This window comes from Entelurus aequoreus, linkage group LG10 (genome assembly GCF_033978785.1).
Source record: "Entelurus aequoreus isolate RoL-2023_Sb linkage group LG10, RoL_Eaeq_v1.1, whole genome shotgun sequence".
NCBI lineage: Eukaryota > Metazoa > Chordata > Actinopteri > Syngnathiformes > Syngnathidae > Entelurus > Entelurus aequoreus.
Genome location: NC_084740.1, coordinates 70,254,925 through 70,277,139, shown reverse-complemented (window position 1 = coordinate 70,277,139; position 22,215 = coordinate 70,254,925). Strand labels below are relative to the sequence as shown.

The window sequence follows — 22,215 nt, the reverse complement described above, 5'->3', positions numbered from 1 at the left end:
TTTTGGTGACTGAGCTGCCAGTTTATTACAAAAAAAATCTACAAAATTTATTACTACGAATTGAAAAACAGTACCACTGTTATTTTCACCGCAAATTTCTGGCGACTGAGCTGCTACTTTTTGATCGTAAAATCTACGGTTCTGTTTTTACAGAACCACTGATGATTTTACTGTTAATTTCTGCCGATTGATCTGCCAGGTTTTTACAGAAAAATCTACTGACTTTTTCACGGCGTAGCCTTGCGGACATGCCATATCATAAATTGTACAAATCGAAAGAGGTCAGTATAAATATGTATTAAATTTGGTAGCCACCCTTTGGCAGGCCAAACGAAATGACATGCCCCACTTTGGGCACCCCTGCCCCAAACCCTTGAGTTTAACGTTAGCAGGTTTGAATGAATTCTTTGATTGTTACACAGGTTCCCCTACTGTTACAGATGTGGCCACAAGCACTAGTGATGTCACAATTTATGTGGCATCATGTCACCAACAATCTTTCCACTTGGTCAGGGCACCTTTCACAATGAGTTTGGCTTCGGTCTTGATGTCCTTGGTGGTCAGTCGAACTTTTCCGGCTTCGTTCAGCTGGACGTCTCGCAGAGTCATGCTGTGAATCTTACCCTCTGACTTGAGCACCACCTGGGGGGGTCAAACATAAACATAGCGGAGTTGAAGCTTCGGCATTGCAAAGTTTATATTAAGCCTATAGAGGTATCTCATTGGCTCATTAACCGCTTGCAGTACTGACAGACACAAAAAGCAGTTCTGCACCTCACCAGTGCGAAGCAGAATTTTTATATCACTGGAGTATTTAGAGTCTGAAGTATTAGTTTAATTTAATACACAGTTGATGGCAACTTTTCACACAGCCAAACAGCGGTGGGAATCTTTCACGGACAGAGTTGGATGCTACGCGTTGGAGTATAGATAAACTAAAGCAAGAGCACAGTGTATTGTATTAGTCAACAGTGTTGCACACAACTGCTGAGTTTTTGTGCATAAAATGTGATTAATAGCGATTAAATCTTCACCAAAAAAGTTGATTCATCACAATTATGATTAGTAATAATCTTACACTTGTAGTAATAATCCCTAACCATACTTGTCTGGGGCCTGGGCATGTCCCTCTTGTAAAAGATAAATACTTTGGATCCTGCACCAAGCCCTCCAGACTAGAGCTGTCCAATTTAAGTCTATTATGAGCATGAACTGATAAATCCTGCTCGGATGAGAGGCATCTTCTAAGGAAGGTTTTTTTTTTTTTTAAACCTTTTTTTCCTTTTTTGCCCAACTTTTCCACTACAGAGGGGCCCTCAAATATTAACACTAATTTAGTAACCTTACTAGAGATTGGAATCCAAAACCGGTTACTGTTCAGAACCGGTTCCCAGTGTATCAATTTCTTGGAATCGCTTGCCATTTTTTCAAATGGTTGCTTTAACGATTCTTCCAGGTGGTGATGACGTCTTTATGCAACTTGCATAGTGACGTCAAATCGGGTGGAACAAACACTAACATTTTACAAGAAAAGATTGCATTAGCAAGTCCATCTAGAGTCCAGACCCACATTTCCCGCCACCTGAACAGTTTTTCCCCCTCGGCCATCAAGATCTTATAGTTCAGTTACAGCTCTTTGTATTACCAAATTTGTGTTATATGTGTTTTATGTTGCACAATTGCACCAAGAAAAATTCCTAGTTTGTGAACCCGTTCTCAAACAATGGCAATAAAAACTATTCTGATTCTGATTCTGAATAGCACTGCTTGTAATAATTATAAGGCTGGTATTTCATCAAGAGGAGGACTTGCGAGCAGTATGCTGAAACATTTTAACACACAGCTTGAAATAATGATATAAAAAAGTGTCATGTAATGTTAACAGGCAATACATTTAGCATCCCTGACAAGTACTTTTTTTGTTTTTACCCTGTTTTACTGTATTTATGGCATACATTTTTCTCTTTTACAAACATACATAAAATATGTACAGGTATATATATTTTTATCATTATTTTTAGAATGCTTATAAGGGAGGATTTACAAAACTAAGTATAATTGTATAAACTGCAAAGACAAATAAAGAAATCTAATATACGTTAATGAACGCCCATGTAATAAGATGTAAAGTATATAACAGCAACGTTTCTAGTATATGTAACATGAACTGTACTGCATATCCACAATCATTTTATTTATAGTACAAATGGCTTTGGCATCTTTTGGGCTAATCATCTTGCACAAAAAGTGCATAAAAAGCATAATGATCAATCACATCAAATCACGGGATTAATGGCAATTAAGATTTGTAATAATTGCTGAGCACTAGTCTTATATTTTGCACATCCAATACATTTCTGATGTCAGAGAGTCCTTACAGCAGTGATATGCAACTGAATTGTTTTGGGGGCCACACAGCTAATCTTCCAATGTGTTTACAGTGGTCTAAGTTTCTCTTTACAACAGGAGCACGCTGACGTTTTCAGGAATTTAGTGAAAAAATGTTTGTCTCCCAAGTTTTGAACTGAACTTGGGGGCCGGTATGGTGTCATTCCCGGGCCGGATTTGGCCCCCCGGCCGCCAGTGGAATAGCCCTGCCTTACAGGTTGTATAAGGATGAAAGAAAATAAAGATGTGAATTATAATTAAATAGCGCTTTTCTCTGGAGACTCAAAACGGTTTACAAAGTGAATCCCATTATCTACATCTTTGAGCTACATTTAAACCAGTGTGGGTGGCACTGGGAGCAGTTGGGTAAAGTGTCTTGCTCAAGGACACAATGGGAGACACTAGGATGGCAAAAGCGGGGATCGAACCAGGAACCCTCAAGTTGCTGGCACGGCCGCTCTACCAACTGAGCTATGCCGCTATGAGAAAAAAACAAAGAAGTCAGCTGAGTTGTGACTGCTTTCCTTCCCCTAAATTAACGCATATGACCTCTGAACCTGTGCTCACCACACTCACTTCTTGTTTACAGTCTCCACACTGTATACAAAAATGCCAGTACATGAAACGTACACTTTTAATCCCAAGTTTGTTTGCTCAGATTTTAGCATCGTAACATAACACCTAAGACGGTTTACACACTCACAGGTCACGTGACCTGCATTAAACGAATTCCATATGGGTTCCTTTTTCATCGGAACATGACAGCAATTAAAAACCTGGTGTGAGAACATTTGACAGCCATGTTACCTAACGGCCACCTGCTGGGCTGCTGCCACCTCCTGCAACTGTTAAAAATAGAAGCAGAAACCTGCTTGCAAGGCAGAATCGAGCGCTGCCAGCCAGCAAAACCTTATATGCAGACGAGGCTCCGAGCTGCACAGGCAGCGTATTGTGGAAACAGGAAGTGAAAGAAAACAAGGCGATAAGACACTTACTCTGTCACTAGACTCGAGCTTGGTACCCTCCAGGAACCACTCAACAGGGATGTCTTTGTACGACAGCTCGCCTTCGAAGGTGGCGGTCTCCCCGGCGGTCACAGTCACGTCCGTAAGAGGCCGCGTCAGGCTGATCACCCGGGCTTTGGATTCGGGAGAAGACATGGTTAGAGTCCCGCCCTCAATGGGTCCAAAGACCCCAAATATTCCCAGATAAAAGTGGATAATCCTCAGGGCCCAGTCCTCATGGCGGAAAGGTGTCAAGGCTGCTTGAAGCCCGCGGGACAACTAAAACTGACCACCCTGACACTTGGCACTGGGGGACAGCTTATTAGCATACAACCTGGGTCGCGTCCTCGTCCTGCCAATCACTTCAAACCTGTTCTCGATAAGGCATGCCATTTCTAAAATAACCACCAACTCTGATTGGCTGAGAGCCAGAGAGCACATGGGAAGGAGGGGCAGTCTGCTGCCAAACTTCCGAGAAAAGGAGAATGTGTTACCCCCACCTCCCTGACTTACCCAAAGTCCTGTGGACAGTCTGTCATTACTGATGATGGGAGGGGAGGGGCGGGAGTGAGGGGTTGGCAGAGGGACTTGAATTTAAATCTCTAAGCCTGTTCATTATATCATGTCCATTAACAATCAGGCTTTATACAATTGTATAGTGTAGCAATAACAAAAAAGACACCACAATGCTATTGTCCATTGTGCAAGGTTAATACATTTCAGCTGCATGTAATTGCATGTTTATGACATGGCTATCTAAGTAAAAAATGTTCTGTCACCTTTGACCCTGAGCTGAGCCGAAGACTTGGCGTTGGCTGCCGAGAACTCCACAGTTCCGGCCATGTCTTTGCGGCAGTTGAACAAAATCAATGTGTGTTTCACTCCTTCAACCTTGATCTCCACATCCTGAAGGACAACAGACATGGACGTCATCAGAACACACGCTCACAAAGATGGGCAACACGTCTTTACGAGCAATCTTACAGGAGAGGAATGGAGGGTCTCCCCCTTCAGCTTCCAGGTGGCATGAAGGTCCTCCTCGGATATCTCGGTTTCAAACTTGGCCGTCTCCGTCTCGTTCACTTCCACGCTGTACAGCGGGCGCATGACCTTGATGTCGCGCTCTGCGACAATTGAAAATAACACATTAGTGACATACAAACACAAAGTGAAGCAGGCGGGAGAACAAAAAGTCTGTGGCTGTGGCGAGTCTTTGGAGACATTGTGAAAAGATCAGTGATGGTCGGATTGTGAAAATATTGGATCCAGGTGGCTGGAGCAGATGTCTCATGTCTATCGAGCCCAGACTTCCGATTTCCAGCCACCTCTTTTACTTCCTAACCCTTATACCACACAGGTGGTCTATGGGTGTATATCCCCTGTGGCTATTACAGGCTAAACCTGGTGGGACATCACAGCTACCTCCTTTGGGCCCTACTTCAAGGTGATGCCGTGATGTCCCACGTCAGAATCACTCTATCGGGCCCATCAATGTCATGGAGACATTGTGAAGACATCAGTAACAGTCATGGAGACATTGTGGAGACGAGAAGTCGGGGCGAGTAGCGGTCCCTTTCATTCAGAGCGACTTCATTTGTGCGAAACAAGACACGGGAACTCTGCACAATAAACCAACCTCATACAAAACAAAACTATATTTTTTACCTGTGATCGTTTTATTATTTGCTTATCAACGAGAGAGGCAGTCCTTGTGTTGTAAAAATGTGCTCATATATAATGAAGTAGACTGTGATACAAGTGTCTTGTCCTGTTATGTCGAGACATGACACATGACACGTCTGATGTTTTGTATGAGCTTTGTTGATTCTGCAGAGTTCTTTTTATATATATTTTTTTGCAAACAAGATGTTTCCAACTAAAACCATGCCAACAGAGACAAAAGATAGGAGTGGACGGTGGCGGAACATCGGCGGTGGGCAGTCCCGCATTCCTGAATGGGCCGAGGTTTCAGCAAGTATTACCTTCAATGTTGAGCTGGGCTGTGGTTTTGTCAGTGCCACAATCGCAGGTGAAGGCTCCCATATCGCTTTTGGCTGCCTTCTTGATGACTAGCATACGCTTCCTGCCATCTGACTGGACCAGAAGGTTTTTGGAGGCAAAGATTTCTCTACCGTCCTTGAACCAGCGAACCTCTCCGATGGCCTTGCTCAGCTCACAGGACAGAACCACCTCATCCTTTTCTATAGCGGTAAAGTTCTGGAGCTTCTGCGTGAAATAGAGGTCGCCCTCTGCAAGAGGAAGTTCAGTTTAACGAACAGTAACATGGCATTTTCTGTGTGTCTTAAAGCAAGAGGCCTGTGTACAATTCAAGAAACTAACCGAGCACAGTGAGCATAGCCTCTGCCAACTTGTCCATGGCTTCCACCTTGATCATTGAAGTGTCGTCGATTGTGACCTCCTTGAAGGTTAATTTGTGGACTCGACCATCCTCAGACATGTGCACCACCTTGCTGGGATGTAGGCGCACACCATTTTTGTACCAAACCACGGGGACATTTTCATGAGAAAGCTCCACACTGAACACGGCCGTTTCACGCTCCTTCACTGTCACGTCCTTGATGGGTTTGAGAAACTCGAGACGAACACCTGACGGACAGAAATAATGTTGATACTTTGTACATTCAACTCAAAGTGATGTGAGCACACAGTTGCTCCGTAATATTTGCAGATGCCAGAAGAAGCCTGTACGAGCCATCAAAGGCTCTTTATCTATAACTAAAAATGTTGGCAAAGTTGTTCTGATGGTGGTGCACAATCCACAAATCTCATAAAAGCTATATGGAGCCTGAGACCAGATCTCTCATGTCCAACATCAACAACCTCTGATGTCACTGAGTTTCTCTTCTAAAAGATTGGACATAAATGTTGTCTTTAGTTGTGTCTATTTAGTGTCCATGCACATGTTTGACTGGAGAACCTGCTTCATCAATCAGATCTCGTCAGCCAAAGAGAGTGTAGGTACCAAAGAATATTAGAACCTCCCATCATCGCCCTGGAGATGCTCAAGATCAGAACTGTGCACATGGTTCTCTTCCTAGTATTTCTTTAATGAGCTGAATGAATGCGCAGTGTCATCTAAGTGTCATATTGTGATTTTTAACCCTGGGAAATAAGGCTAATATTATTTGAAAGGCACAAAGCAAATACATTTCATTCGAATTCCCCCACTTCATGTCCACCTATGGCGATGTCAAGTACCTTCAATGATCAGCCTTCCTGATGTTCTATTGTCTTCTGCCTCAAATGTGTATTTGGCTTCGTCATCATATCTGGCAGATTGTAAAATAAGAGCGTATTTCCTGCCATCTTGCAGAAGCTGATACTTATCGTCGTTTGACAGTGCTTGAGAACCCTTGAGCCAGCGGAAATTTTTGGGTTCTCTGGAAATTTCCACCTCAAACTTTGCTTCATCCTTTTCAAAGACATGAACGTCGGCCAACGGGGTGAGGAACGTAATGGGAAGCTCTGTTGATTCACAAAAACAATTAATGCGGAAATAAGGGTGAGGTTTCGGGAAGCTCATCAGAGCAGATGTCGGCGCTCACCCTTCACTTTCAAGTTGGCCGAACATTTGGCGTTTGCGGCGCTAAAGGCCACCTCGCCTGTCTGTGGCACTTTACAATTGTACAACACCAGTGTGTGCTTGGCCCCATCCTCCACTATCTCAACATCCTGCAGATGCCAGCACATTTTAGCGTCTCAGTACCATGGTCAGGGTCAAATAACAGACTTTTCACTCCTACCCACTAACAATGCACATGCACACACTCAAGAGGAGATCTACAGAACACATACAGGAGATGGGCTCAGGACTTGGCCGCCCAGTTTCCACTGGCTGTGTACATCGTCTTCACTCAGCTCGACCTCGAAGCGAGCCGTCTCGCCTTCAAACAGCTCCACACCATACACTGGCCGAAGCACTCGGATGTGACGAGCTAGCGTTGAAAAGAGGTGACAGCTTATTGATGAAGTAGCACACAACAGTGATGTGCAACAGCAATAGGTGGCAAGACGATGGTGAAGGGAAAGATTAAAATGGATGGAGGATGGGGTGATTAAAGCATGTTTCAAAAGTGAAGAGGCGAGAGGTGGTGTTCAGAGGTAGGGACTAATGAGGAACCACAAGAGCTGTGGCAGCGTTATAAGGTGAAGCCTGATGGAAATACGCAAGAGCTGAGGTGGCGTTATAAAGTGAAGCCTGTTGGGGAAGCACAAGCGCTGAAGTGAAGTTATGAGCTCCAGCATGATGAGAAAGTGCAGAGCGGGGATGGCGTTATGAGGTGGAACCCAATGGAAAAGTGGAAATAACGAGGTGATGTTATAAGATGAAATCTTATTAAAAAGCGCAAGAGTTGCGTAATAACAGCAGATGAGATGATGGAGGGCGGCAGGGGGTTGATGGGTGATGCTGGGCAGTTGATGATAATCAACAATTTGCATCTTTACCTTCAATGTGAAGTGTTGCTGTCGTCTTGTCTGTTCCACAGTCACACACATACTGTCCTTTATCATTGTCCGCAACTTTACGGATGACAAGTGATCTGCGTTTGCCTTCCATCTTAATGGCTACCATCTTGGAGGCCTTCAACTCGGTTTCATTGTGGTACCACATAACCGGGACATCTTTGTTGAGCTCACACTCCAAAAGGACCTTGTCTTTTTCTACTGCAGTGTAGTCTTGTAGCTTGACCGTGAAGTATGCATCTCCCTCTGGAAGGGAGCAGTTTCAAAGACATTTATAATGCAAAACCACAAGGAACTCAGCCAAACACGATGCGGAACTCATTCGAGACAGAAGAAGGCACAGATACATGGGGACTTAAAGGACAAAATGTTACCTATGACTGTTAAGTTGGCCATGGTCAAAATCCCTTTAGCTTCAGCCTTGATCTGGCAAGTGTCATCCAGGGTCACCTCCTTTATTTCTAACACATGTCGCGTCCCATTAACATGCTTGAGCATAGTTCTGCTAGGATGGACTTTAACGTCGCTCTTGAACCAGGTGACAGGGATATTTTCATGAGACAGCTCCAGTTCAAAGTGAACTGTGCTGCCCTCCTTCACCGTTTTGTCCTTTAATGGCGAAATCACTTTGAGCCTGATACCTATAACCGCATGATGATAGTAGTTAGTACAAACCAGAGCACACGCGACACATCAACATGACCACCTAGCGCTTACCCTCTACTGTAAGATGGGCCGTGGACACTTTACCCAAAACCTCAATCTTGTACTCGTCCTCGTCGTCAAACTCACAACAGTTTATGACGAGTATGTGCTTCTTTCCATCATCGATTATGTCATATTTTGCATCCGGTGTGATGATGTCACTGCCTCTGTACCATATAACCTTAGAAACATCCTTTGTGATGGTGCATTCAAATTTAGCCTGTTTCTTTTCAGGTACACTAACATCCTTCAGTGGGACAACAAAGTCCATTGGGATTTCTGAAGATGGTCAAAAGGTGACAAAGATGGACATGTCAACACAATAGTAAAACAATAGTGTACAGCGTCCAAACACATGTACAGAGGAAGAAGAACATCAACACTTAATGATGAGATCAAGATGAAAGATTGTCCTCGAAAACAAAAAAAAATTAATCCCAGAGCTCACAATGTGCTGCCTACTAGATATGCTGCAAAAAACAAACAGCGAACCAAAAATGGTTCAAATGTGGCTGGACAGAGACAGGGATAAGAGTGGTCATGACATTTTTAATGCTCTCCCCTCCTTATAGCGACCTATTAATAAAGATCTAAAGTCCACACAAGAATCAATTCTTTATTGGATTCCTGGTGGACCTTATTCGTCCTCCTTTTTACGTACAGCTTGTGCTTAAAACGACAATGAATGGCAGCTGCTTCCATCCAAGATTCCACTACTACTTGCTTACCTTTAACAATGAGCATTGCGCTTGTTAAAGCGTTCAACGCCTGGTAGGACACTTCTCCTGCCTGGTCCAGTTGGCAATTTTTCAGCGTGATCCTGCGTATGCCACGCTCAGTTTGGATTTCGCAAGTCTGAGGAATGAAAATGATGACAGAAGGTAAAAAGCTATACAGATCAGTGTTCAGGAGAGGAAAGATGAATCTTACTGTAGATCTTTTCATAAGCTCCCCTTTAAGCTTCCACTCTCCTGGAACATCTTCCTCAGATATTTCTGTCTCAAACATAGCATCTTCCTTCTCCATCACTTCCACGTTAGCCAGAGGCTTTAGGATCTCCGTCTCGCGCTCTGAGAGAAGGTACGTTCTAATGTGAAGCACGGAACAAAATGGCATATAACGCAAATAAGACCCAAACCTCCAAGCGTCAGTTTGGCTGTGTAGACGCGCCCTTCCACCTCCACAGAGTATTCGGACACATCATCTGGCTGGCAGTTTTTGATGGTCAGCGCCAGATCCTTCCCGTCCTTCTTGATTTCCACCTTGTCAGAAGGAACCAGCTCCTTATCTCCTTTTAGCCACTTCCAGTTGGGTGTGTCCCTATACAGCTGGCATTTAAATGTGGCGTTGGCCTTTGGTTTGACGTGCTGGTCGTTTAGAGGCTTCATAATCCAATCTTTGATTATTTCTGTTTGATCCAGATGACACATTTAGATGGCAGCACAATTAATGCCATGACGGGGGCGCAGTTTCAAGAAGCTCATTAGAGCAGATGCGGATGCTCACCCTTCACTTTCAAGTTGGCCGAACACTTGGCGTTGGCGGCGCTAAATTCCACCTCGCCTGTCTGTGGCACTTTGCAGTTGTACAACACCAGCGTGTGTTTGGCCCCATCCTCCACGATCTCAACATCCTGCAGATGCCAGCACACTTCAGAGTCTCAGTACCATGGTCAGAGTCAAATAATAACCATTTCACTCCTACCCACTAACAATGTACATGCACACACACAAGAGGAGATCTACAGAACACATACAGGAGATAGACTGAGGACTTGGCCGCCGAGTTTCCACTGGCTGTGTACATCGTCTTCACTCAGCTTGACCTCAAAGCGAGCCGTTTCGCCTTCAAACAGCTCCACACCATACATCGGCCGCAGCACTCGGATGTGTCGTGCTGGTGTTGAAGACAGACAACAGCTTATTGGCAAAGTCACACCCAACAGTGAGAGGCAACAACACTAGGTGGCGATGGTGAATGGAAAGATGAAAATGAATGGAGGACAGGGTGATTACAGCATGTTTCAAAAGTGAAGAAGCAAGAAGCGGCGTTACGAGTAAGAGTCTAATGAGGAAACAAAAGAACTGTGGTAGCATTATAAAGTGGAGCCTGTAGAGAAAGCGTAGGATCTGCTATGGCCGAATGAGATGGAACATGATGAAAAAGCGCAAGAGCTAAGGTGCCATTATAAAGTGCAGCCTGTTGGCGAAGCACAAGAGCTGAGGGGAAGTTATGAGGTAGAGCATGATGGCGTAGTGCAAAAGCAGTGATGGCATGATAAAATTGAGCCTGATGAAGGAGCGCAAGAGCTGCGTAATAACAGAAGATGAGATGATCGAGGGTGGCGGTGGGTGATAGGTGATGGTGGGCAGTTGATGACAATCAACAGCATGATAAAATTGAGCCTGATGTAGGAGCGCAAGAGCTGCGTAATAGCAGAAGATGAGATGATCGAGGGTGGCGGTGGGTGATAGGTGATGGTGGGAAGTTGATGACAATCAACAGCATGATAAAATTGAGCCTGATGAAGGAGCGCAAGAGCTGCGTAATAACAGAAGATGAGATGATCGAGGATGGCGGTGGGTGATAGGTGATGGTGGGCAGTTGATGATAATCAACAAACTGCATTTTTACCTTCAATTTGAAGCGTTGCTGTCGTCTTGTCTGTTTTACAGTCACACACATACTGCCCTTTATTGTTGTTTGCAACTTTTGTAATGACAAGAGATCTCTGTTTGCCTTCTGCCTTAATAGCCACCATCTTGGAGGCCTTTACTTCGGTTTCATTATGGTACCATATAACCGGGACATCTTTGTTGAGCTCACACTCTAAGAGCACCTGGTCTTTTTCCACTGCAGTGTAGTCCTGCAGCTTGATTGCAAAGTATGCATCTCCCTCTGGAAGGGAACAGTTTCAAAGACATTTATAACGCAAAACCACAAGGAACAGAGCAAAAAACAATGCAGAACTTGGTCCAGACAGAAGAAGACGCAGATACATGGGGGCTGAAAGGACAAAATATTACCTAGGACTGTTAAGTTGGCCCTGGTCAAAATTCCTTTAGCCTCAGCCTTGACCTGGCAAGTGTCATCCAGGGTCACCTCCTTTATTTCTAGCACATGTCGCATCCCATCAACATGCATGAGCACAGTTCTGCTAGGATGGACTTCAACGTCGTTCCTGAACCAGGTGACTGGGATATTTTCATGCGACAGCTCCAGTTCAAAGTGAACTGTCTTGCCCTCTTTCACGGTTTGGTCCTTTAATGGCGAAATCAGTTTGAGCCTGATACCTACAACCGCATGGTCATTGCAGTTAGTACAACCCAGAGCACAAGCGACACATCAACACGACCACCCAGCACTTACCCTCCACTGTGAGACGTGCCGTGGACGTTTTACCCAAAACCTCAATCTTGTACTCGTCCTCGTCTTCAAACTCACAACAGTTTATGACAAGCATGTGCTTCTTTCCATCAATGATTATGACATATTTTGCATCCGGTGTGATGATGTCACTGCCTCTGTACCAGATAACCTTAGAAACATCCTTTGTGATGGTGCATTCAAATTTAGCCTGTTTCTTTTCAGGTACACTAACGTCTTTCAGTGGGACAACAAAGTCCATTGGGATTTCTAAAGAAGGTCAGAAGGTCACACAGGTAGATCCGTCAACACACAATAGTAAAACAACAGTCTACAGCGGCCAATTTAGTTGCTCCAAACAAATGTACAGAGAAAGAAAAACATCAACACATGATGACGAAATCAAGATGAAAGATTGTTGTGAAATATTCAAATTAATCCTTGAACTCAGAATGTGCAGCTGACAAACTGGCCACTGTATGTACTGTACAAATCAAACACCAAACTAAAGATGGTTCAATTATGGATGGACAGAAGTAGACTACACTGTCAATAGACACTAGTACACAAACTAATTGTGATATCACAGGGATTGGTGTGGTCATCACATTTGCATTGTCCTTCCTTGCTTTGAGCGGCCTATCAATAAAGATCTAAAGCACACACATGCCTCAATTCTTTATTGGATTCTTGGTGGATTTTATGCGTACAACTTGTGCTTAAGACGACAACGAATGGCAGCTGCTTCCATCCAAGATTCCACTACTACTTGCTTACCTTTAACAATAAGCAATGCGCTTGTTAAGGCGTTCAATGCCTGGTAGGACACGTCACCCGCCTGGTCCAGTTGGCAATTTTTCAGCCTGATTCTGCGTATGCCACGCTCAGTTTGGATTTCGCAAGTCTAAGGAATGGAAATAGTTTCAGTAGGCATGAAGCGATACAGATCAGTGGTCAGAAGAGGAAAATAATCCAAATGATCTTACTGGGGATCTTGTCAGAAGCTCCCCTTTGAGCTTCCACTCTCCCAAAACATCTTCCTCAGATATTTCTGTCTCAAACATAGCATCTTCCTTCTCCATCACTTCCACGTTAGCTAGAGGCTTCAGGATCTCCGCCTCGCGCTCTGAGAGAAGGTACGTTCTAATGTGAAGCACGGAACAAAATGGCATATAACGCAAATAAGACCCAAACCTCCAAGCGTTAGTTTGGCTGTGTAGACGCGCCCCTCCACCTCCACAGAGTATTCGGACACATCATCTGGCTGGCAGTTCTTGATGGTCAATTCCAGATCCTTCCCGTCCTTCTTGATTTCCACCTTGTCAGAAGGAACTAGTTCTTTATCTCCTTTTAGCCACTTCCAGTTGGGTGTGTCCCTATACAGCTGGCATTTAAATGTGGCGTTGGCCTTTGGTTTGACGTGCTGGTCGTTAAGAGGCTTCATAATCCAATCTTTGATGATCTCTGTTTGATCCAGATGACACATTTAGATTGCAGCTTAATTAATGCCATGACGAGGGTGCAGTTTCAAGAAGCTTGTCAGAGCAGATGCGGACGCTCACCATTCACTTTCAAGTTGGCCGAACATTTGGCATTGGCGGCGCTAAATTCCACCTCGCCTGTTTGCGGAACTTTGCAGTTGTACAACACCAGCGTGTGCTTGGCCCCATCCTCCACTATCTCAACATCCTGCAGATGCGAGCACACTTCAGCGTCTCAGTACCATGGTCAGGGTCAAATAATAACAATTTCACTCCTACCCACTAACAATGCACTTGTACACACAAGAAGAGATCTACAGAACACATACGGGAGATAGACTGAGGACTTGGCCACCAAGTTTCCACTGGCCATGTACGTCATCTTCACTCAGCTTGACCTCGAAGCGAGCGGTCTCGCCTTCAAACAGCTCCACACCATACATCGGCCGCAGCACTCGGATGTGGCGTGCTGGTGTTGAACAGAGGTGACAGCTTATTGACAAAGTCACACAAAGCAGTGACACGCAACAGCACTAGGTGGCAAGACGATGGTGAGGCGAAAGATGAAAATGGTCAGAGGACGGGGTGATTAGAGCATGTTTTAAAAGTGAAGAGGCAAGAGGTGGAGTTACGAGTAAGAGTCTAATGAGGACGCACAAGAGATGGGTAATGTTACAAGGTGGAGCCTGTTGGGTAAGCGTAAGAGCTGAGGTGGAACATGATGAAAAAGCACAAGAGCTTAAGTGCCGTTACAGAGTGGAGCTTGATGGGGAAGCACAAGAGCTGAGGTAAAGGTATGAGGTAGAGCATGATAGGGAAGTGCAAAAGCAGTGGTGGTATTATGAGGTGGAACCTGATAGAAAAGCGCAAGAGCAGAGGTGGCATTATGAAGTAGAACTTTATGGAATAGCGCAAGAGCTGTGTAATAACAGCAGATGAGATGATGGCAAGTGGCGTAGGGTTATGGATTATGATGGGCAGTTGATAACAATCAACTAACTGCATCTTTACCTTCAATGTGAAGCGTTGCTGTCGTTTTGTCCGTTCCACAGTCACACACATACTGTCCTTTATCGTTGTCTTCAACTTTTCCTAAGACAAGTGATCTGCGTTTGCCCTCTGCCTTTATGGCCACTATCTTAGAGGCTTTAATTTCGGTTTCATTATGGTACCACATAACTGGGACATCTTTGTTGAGCTCACACTCTAAAAGCACTTGGTCTTTTTCCACTGCAGTGTAGTCCTGCAACTTGACTGTGAAGTATGCATCTCCCTCTGGAAGGGGACAATTTGAAAGACATTTGTAACGCAAAACCACATGGAACTCAGTCCAGACAGAAGAAGGAGCAGATACATATGGGCTGCATGGACAAAATGTTACCTATGACTGTTAAATTGGCCATGGTCAAAACCCCTTTAGCCTCAGCCTTGATCTGGCAAGTGTCATCCAGGGTCACGTCCTTTATTTCTAGCACATGTCGCGTCCCATTGACATGCTTCAGCACTGTTCTGCTCGGATGGACTTTGACGTCATTCCTGAACCAGGTGACGGGAATATTTTCATGAGAGAGTTCCAGTTCAAAGTGAACTGTGCTGCCCTCCTTCACCGTTTGGTCCTTTAATGGTGAAATCAGTTTGAGCCTGATACCTACAACCGCATGGTCATAGAAGTTAGTACAACCCAGGGCACAAGCGACACACCAACACGACCACCTAGCACTTACCTTCCACTGTGAGACGTGCCGTGGACGTTTTACCCAAAATCTCAATCTTGTACTCGTCCTCGTCTTCAAACTCACAACAGTTTATGCCGAGTACATGCTTCTTTCCATCAATGATTATGACATATTTTGCATCCGGTGTGATGATGTCACTGCCTCTGTACCAAATAACCTGAGAAACATCCTTTGTGATGGTGCATTCAAATTTAGCCTGTTTCTTTTCAGGTACACTAACGTCCTTCAGTGGGACAACAAAGTCCATTGGGATTTCTGAAGAAGGTCAGAAGATGACACAAGTGGACATGTCAGCACACAACAGTCTAAAGCGGCCAGTTTCGCAGCTCCCAACAGATGTACAGAGGAATAAAACATCAACACATGATAATGAAATCAAGATAAAAGATTGTCCTCTAAAACATATTAAAATAATTCTAGAACTTAACTGGCCACTGTTTGTAGTCTAAACACGACATCTAACACCAAACCAAATCAAACCATCACATATGGCTGGACAGAAGCAGACTAAACTGTAAACAGACACAAGTAAACAACATAATACGGGGAAATAAAAATAGGGATCTGTGCAGTAATGCCACTTTCATTGTCCTCCCTGGTTTTGAGCGGCCTATTGATAAAGACCTAAAGTCCACACATGTCTCATTTTATTGCATTCCTGGTGGACTTTACTCCTTTAATCGTACAGCTTGTGCTTTAAAAAGACAACGAATGGCAGCGGCTTCCATCCAAGATTCCACTAGTACCTGCTTACCTTTAACACTGAGCATTGCGCTTGTTAAAGCGTTCAATGCCTGGTAGGACACTTCACCAGCCTGGTCCAGTTGGCAATTTTTCAGCGTGATCTTGCGTATGCCACGCTCTGTTTGGATTTCACAAGTCTGAGGAAAGAAAAAAGTTAGAGTAAGCCTATACAGATCAGTGTTCAGAAGAGAAAATAATCTAAATAGTCTTACTGGGGATCTTGTCAGAAGCTCCCCTTTGAGCTTCCACTCTCCTGGAACATCTTCCTCAGATATTTCCGTCTCAAACGAAGCATCTTCCTTCTCCATCACTTCCACGCTAGCCAGAGGCTTCAGGATCTCTGCCTCACGCTCTGAGAGAAGGCAAGTTGTAAAATTAAGCACAAAACAAAATGGCATATAACGCAAACAAGACCCGAACCTCCTAGCGTCAGTTTGGCTTTGTAAACACGCCCCTCCACCTCCACGGAGTATTCGGACACGTCATCAGGCTGGCAGTTCTTTATGGTCAGTTCCAAATCCTTTCCGTCTTGCTTGATGTCCACCTTGTCAGAGGGAGGCAGATCGTTCTCTCCTTTTCGCCACTTCCAGTTGGGTGTGTCCTTGAACAGCTGGCATTTAAAGGTGGCGTTGGCCTTCGGTTTTACATGCTGATCTCTCAGAGGCTTCACAATCCAATCTTTGATGATCTCTGTTTGATCCAGATGACACATTTAGATTGTAACACATCATTGTGAGTATAAAAATAAAAAAAGAACAAGGTAGGTTAAATTGTTTCCTGCCCCTTTCATTAGAAGTGGAAAACAACATAACTAGGTGAGACTTTGTTGTATTGTTAGATGCCATCATTTATGCTTAGCAGCTCAGTTCATGATAGAAATTAAAACCCTCACCAGTCACTTTCACATTTGTTGACGTCTTCAGTTCCTCCTGATTTGCCACTTCACATGAGTATGTACCAGCGTCGTTTTCAATGCAGTTCTGGATGGTTATTCCATGCTGCATTCCTATAATGTTGATCTGGATCTTGTTAGCTTCTCTCTTAACGACCTCACCATTCTTCTTCCAGACCACATCTCTTTCTTTGTTCAACTCGCAGGTCAAGTAGAGCGGCTGTGTCTTTACAGCGGAAGTCTCTGGCTCCAATTCATGGATCCATTTCACAGGAAGCTCTAGAGACAGCAACAGATACATTTGAGGTCCTGACAGATTCTGCTTCAAGCCTTTACAAGTCCTAAAATATCATTACAGGAAAAGTTCAACAGAATATGAGAGGAGGAACTACAGTATGCACCTTCAACAATTAGCTTGGCGGAGCAGTTGACTTCCTTGCCAGCGTTCTTGGCTACACAGGTGTATTCTCCGGTGTCTGACAACTGGACGTCGACGATGTTCATCTTGCGATCTTTGCCATCAGATGTAAACTTGTACTTGGGGCTCTCGCGCAGGTTGTTTCCATCTTTCATCCATGATGTGACAGCAGTAGATGGCGAGACTAGGCACTCGAACAAAGCTGACGATCCGATAGACTCGGCCTCTTTCAGAACGATGTCCTGAAGCTTCTTGATGAACTTCAACGGGACGGCTTTCAGCTTGAATCCACCAAAAGGTTCCTCTGGAGGAGTAGGTCCTCTTCCAGCAGGCCTGAGGCCCCGACCCCTGCCTTCACCTGGCGATGGTGTTTTCTTGACTAAAACACAAATCAAAGACAAAGAGGAAAAGATACCTTTAGAAAAGGCCCATTTCTCTGAAAAAATGTCAGCAACAAAAATACTCACGTTTGATACCTCGGCCCCTTCCTCGTCCTGCTTCTTCAGCTGGTTGTCCCTCTGTTTAGAAACACATGACATGAGCTTGTAACACAGAACACAAATTTAAATGACTGACCTGAATTGGACAATTTAGCGTGATGGTGACTATGAAATTCACAAAATGAAGAATGTATCATTAGGACATGACATTGATGACACAACACAAATGGAAATGGAAATGTGACACATGTCACAAGAATATGTTTGACACACAGGAATGTCATTGCAGCATGAAGAGTGTTGTGAGGATCACCATGAAGAAAACATACGTATGGCGTGTGAGCAGTATGAGGGATGGAGGCACAACCATGGCAATGAATTAAGATTACTCCGTGCATGAATGGTGGCTCTTCCCAAATGTCCCGCCTCCATCGTCTCACCTCTCTTGGCCACCCCTGGAACCTCCAGAGCGCCCTCTTCCACTTCACCTTCCCAGTCTTCAGCCTTTTCCTGAGGAACGAGTTCCCAGCCCCAGGCCTCTTCCTCCACCGGCTCTGCCTCTTTTTCCACCCTAAAGTCCTGCTCGGACACCTCCTCTTCTGGCTGTGTGGCTACTTTCTTTATCTCTACTGCTCCAGGAGAAACTTCTTTCATAATAGGAATTTTTTCTTTTGGAGGCTTTGCTGGTTCTCGATCCTCCTGCAATGGCTTTTTGGTTACCTTATCTCTTTTAATGACTTCTATAGAGTCCTTAGGTGAAGCTGTTTTAAGAGTCTTTTTGAGGTCCATACTCAGCTTCCTTTCAGCCTTTTCAGCTTGTTTAAGCTTGTCAACTTTTGGTGATGGTGTCTTTTTTAGTTGGACCTTTTTGAGTTGCTCCAAAGGTGTCAAAGCTACCTCTTCTTTTTGGTCTTTCTTTGGTGTGACTGTCTTCTTCTGTTTCAGAGGTTTGGGCTCCTCATTAACTTCGTCTGCTTTCTTCACTGGAACTTGGGAATCAATCTTCTTCCCTGGAACTGGTTCGGCCTCCTTTAACATCTCTGGCTTCTCCTCTGCTTGAGAAATCTGACGAAGGTCTTCAGCTGGTTTCTTGTCTTTGACCTCTGCAATCTTCTTTTCAGGCTTGGCAGCTTCTTTTGAAGGGACTGAAAAGGGCTTAAGCGTGACAGACTCTGCATCCGGCTGCTGAGTTGGTGTCTTCTTTACCTTTGCAAGTGCTTTGGCCTCTTCTGTATCTTTCTTCTCAGGTGCGTCCGTCACTTTAACCGGCTTCTCAAAGGGTTTTAGTTTGACAACTTCTGGTTCTTTTTCATCTAAAGGCAGTCTTTTTATTTTTTTCAAGGCAGCTTCAGGATGGGCTGGTTCCTCTTCCACTGGAACTTTGGGAATTTTTTCCCAGAAAATTGTTTCATCTGACTTATCTTTTGGAGTATCTTTCTGTGGGCTCCATTGATGTTCAGTATCTTCATCAACTTTTGCTGTCTGTTCTTCATGCACCATCTCAACCACGTCTATTTGTGTGGTCCTGGTAGCTTTCTGAGACTCCTGCTCCTTCTCTGACACTTTGGGTGGAACAAATGGAATCTTCTTCAGTTTGATAATTTCCAGCTCTTGCTCTTCTTCTTGCTTTGTGATTGGGGTGGCTTTCCTCAGAGAGGGTAGCTCAAAAGCCCCTGTCTCTTCCTCATGAACTTGAACTTTTTTGAGTAGAGCTGTTTTTTTGGCAGCCGAGGTTTGAATTACCAGACGTCAAGAGTCAAAGTACACCAGACAAACAACATACACGATAAAGGACAGGGACACAGACACATACAAAGAGTTTATAAAAGAAAAAATGTCTCTCTGAAAGTGAAATGTAATACGTACTTAAAATATTTGGGGTGTGTGTTCTTCCTACCTTTCTTGACTCCTGCCGGTGCTTGAACAGGTCCCTTGGTTTGATCTAATGCAAGGGTTAAAACAGTTGTTATTTAATTTCTTATTTGATTAGGTAGTTTTATGTGTACCTTAGAGGCCTGAGATAAATACACTGTCAAACATTGTGACATCGCACAATGTCAATGACAAAGTTGTCCAATACAAAAAGTGACATACTTAAGTTGGACAATAAAAACAAGACAAAAACTGTAAAACAACATTGGCCAATAGGAATGAACACCGTTTCAGTGGTCCAACAAACATGTCTACCTGTCTCAGGTGCCACTTTATCCACTCTGACAGTTTTTACTTCTTCCACAACCTTCACGGTTGACTCTTCAGCCTTTACAACAGGCATGACTGCTTTCGATGTAGAAAAAGATCAGACATTGCAGTAAAATAAACACACAGGGTGTTAGTAATGAGAAGCCATTACAAGAGTAATCTAAGAGTTCTTCGATACCTGGTTTGGTAATTCCTATTTCCAGCTGCTCACCGTCAGGCATTTTGTCTTCAAATGGTTTTGTTGCTTTGCTCACTTCAAGTACAACGTAAATAAAGTCATTGCACAAATCGACATCTTCAAAGCATTCTACCGCTCAACTTTTTGTGCAGAGAGCTTTTTTGAAAATGTTACGCTTGCTTAACAGTGACATTCAAGAGGATGGTACCTTCTTGGGGAGCAGCAGGCTTCGCTGCTGTTTTTTTGGGCTCTGGCTGTGGCTCCTTTACTGAAGCTTGGAAAATAAATGAAACAGTGTCAACAAGATTGACACCAAGAGCGTCAACAAGATTGACACCAAGAGCTTAGCACAACAAAACCTGACAACCGAACAGACAGACACTGAAGAGGTTAGTGTGCTTGGTTTGTACTTTTCTCAGATGAACATAGGTGATGTGAGAAGAAATCAAATTAAACAAATTAAGAATTAAATAAGCCAACACCAATCTGTTTGGGTTGACACAAGTTTTGTGCTCAAACGAAATGGGTGATGTGACATGACGTCCTCTTGAAAAGATGAACAAATGACGTCCGCTGATGGAACGCAGATGTGCTACACAAAGACTTGTGCTCAGGTCAAAAACACGTGATCGGTGACACGTCACACTTTTTATTCTGTACCTCTGGCAACATTTTCCTTCTCGCCCAGAGACGAAAGCCTTTTTTCTTCAACCACTGCTTGCCCCTTTTTTCTTTGGGTTTCAGCTTGCCGCGGAGGTTCTCCCCCTAAGGCAGCAAGGCCAACCTCTGACCGAACCATCTTTGGTATGGTTTCATCTGTTACTGAAGGTTGCCTGACATTGGCCATTGAATCATTCTCACATTGTGACTTTGGTATGTCACGTTCCCCTATAACAATTGAACCTACTTTTGTCTGCTCTTTGAACACTGATTGACCTATCTTAGAAGCGTCTCTGTTGGTTTTGTCTCCTCTCACGGTTTCTGTTTTAATTTCCTCTTCTTTTGCAAATTTCTGCTGCCCTAAGTCTTTAGGTGTTATTCCTACTTGTGGTCTTTTATCTAATCGTACTACCTCAACAGAAAGGGTTTTGACTCTCTCCTTGTCTTTGGCTTCTATTTTAGCAGCTACTGGTGACTGAATGTGCTCTCGACTTATTTTTTTTCTTGTATCTGTATGACTGGTGTCTGCAATGTTGGTAGTTGAGTGTGTTGTGCAAAAGGTCTTTAATTTCTCCATTTTACCTTGGATGAGACTCTCAGGGGTGCTCTGACATTGTAGACTATCTAACAGTGTTTCTCCTTCCATGATCAGTTTTCTCTGACATAGAACATCCAGCACAGGTGTCTCAGAACGTTTTATTTCTATTCCCTGCTTCAATTCTGCCTCTGTCAAGCTATGAAGGACTTGATCTTTTTTAGTTGCGTATTCTACGGCATCGCCTTCAACAGCTTGTTTGTCTTTGAGAGGATCGGAAGACGCTGGCACTTCTGAAAGTAGTATTCTAATGGCTTCTTTTTTTCTCTCCAAAGTGTGATCATATTCATCTTGAACCATGATGGTATCGCTTTGCTGTTGCTCTATAGATATGTGTTTTGCTTTGTTTAAACTTTGTCTTTTCTCTTTCAGGGATCTTGATCTGTAATCAGATGGCATATTTAATGTTTTAGGAGCTTCTTCCTTGATTAAGAGATTTTCTGGCTTGGAGGTATGTTCTTCCACCGGTGTCTCTGCTTTTATCATCTCTCCATTCAGAGAAACTCTGGGCTGGACATCAATGTGCTTCTGTATGGTAGTCCTCTGTGCTTGAATTAGGGAGTCCTGTACAGGTAAGTATTCCGGGGATTCTTTCATTGTCAGAGAGTGTTGATACATAGATGGCTTTAGTGCATTTGCATGCTTAATTATATTATCTGTATCTGAACTAGCTCCTTTTTTTTGGTCTTCTATATGATCTTTAGCTGTGACGGTGTTAGATGAAATAAAGCCTTCTCTGGTTGTCACAGACACTTGCATATTTTGAAAAATCTCCCCGGGCTCACTGATGTGTTCCTGATCTGTCCTGCTGGCCATCTGTAGACTGCCTAATATAAACCTTCCATCCTCAACAGTTAAAGATTGAGGAGACACCACCTCCATCACTGGTGTTCTTTGTCCTATTTGCTGTTTTCCACCTGA

The 22,215-nt window shown here is 43.9% G+C and overlaps 1 protein-coding gene across 1 annotated transcript in view; it reads right to left on the bottom strand.

The window, feature by feature from the left end:
• LOC133659223 (titin-like) overlaps window positions 1-22,215 on the bottom strand; it is a 214,793-nt gene that overhangs the window by 101,191 nt on the left and 91,387 nt on the right. Inside the window, 20 exon segments of the mRNA XM_062061959.1 lie at window positions 519-642; window positions 3,384-3,526; window positions 4,172-4,298; window positions 4,377-4,516; window positions 5,375-5,641; window positions 5,733-5,999; window positions 6,612-6,878; window positions 6,959-7,085; window positions 7,209-7,348; window positions 7,860-8,123; window positions 11,609-11,875; window positions 11,952-12,218; window positions 15,920-16,046; window positions 16,122-16,261; window positions 16,330-16,599; window positions 16,802-17,080; window positions 17,203-17,598; window positions 17,687-17,737; window positions 18,100-19,371; window positions 22,080-22,211. Coding sequence (XP_061917943.1) covers window positions 519-642; window positions 3,384-3,526; window positions 4,172-4,298; window positions 4,377-4,516; window positions 5,375-5,641; window positions 5,733-5,999; window positions 6,612-6,878; window positions 6,959-7,085; window positions 7,209-7,348; window positions 7,860-8,123; window positions 11,609-11,875; window positions 11,952-12,218; window positions 15,920-16,046; window positions 16,122-16,261; window positions 16,330-16,599; window positions 16,802-17,080; window positions 17,203-17,598; window positions 17,687-17,737; window positions 18,100-19,371; window positions 22,080-22,211 — 5,067 coding nt within the window.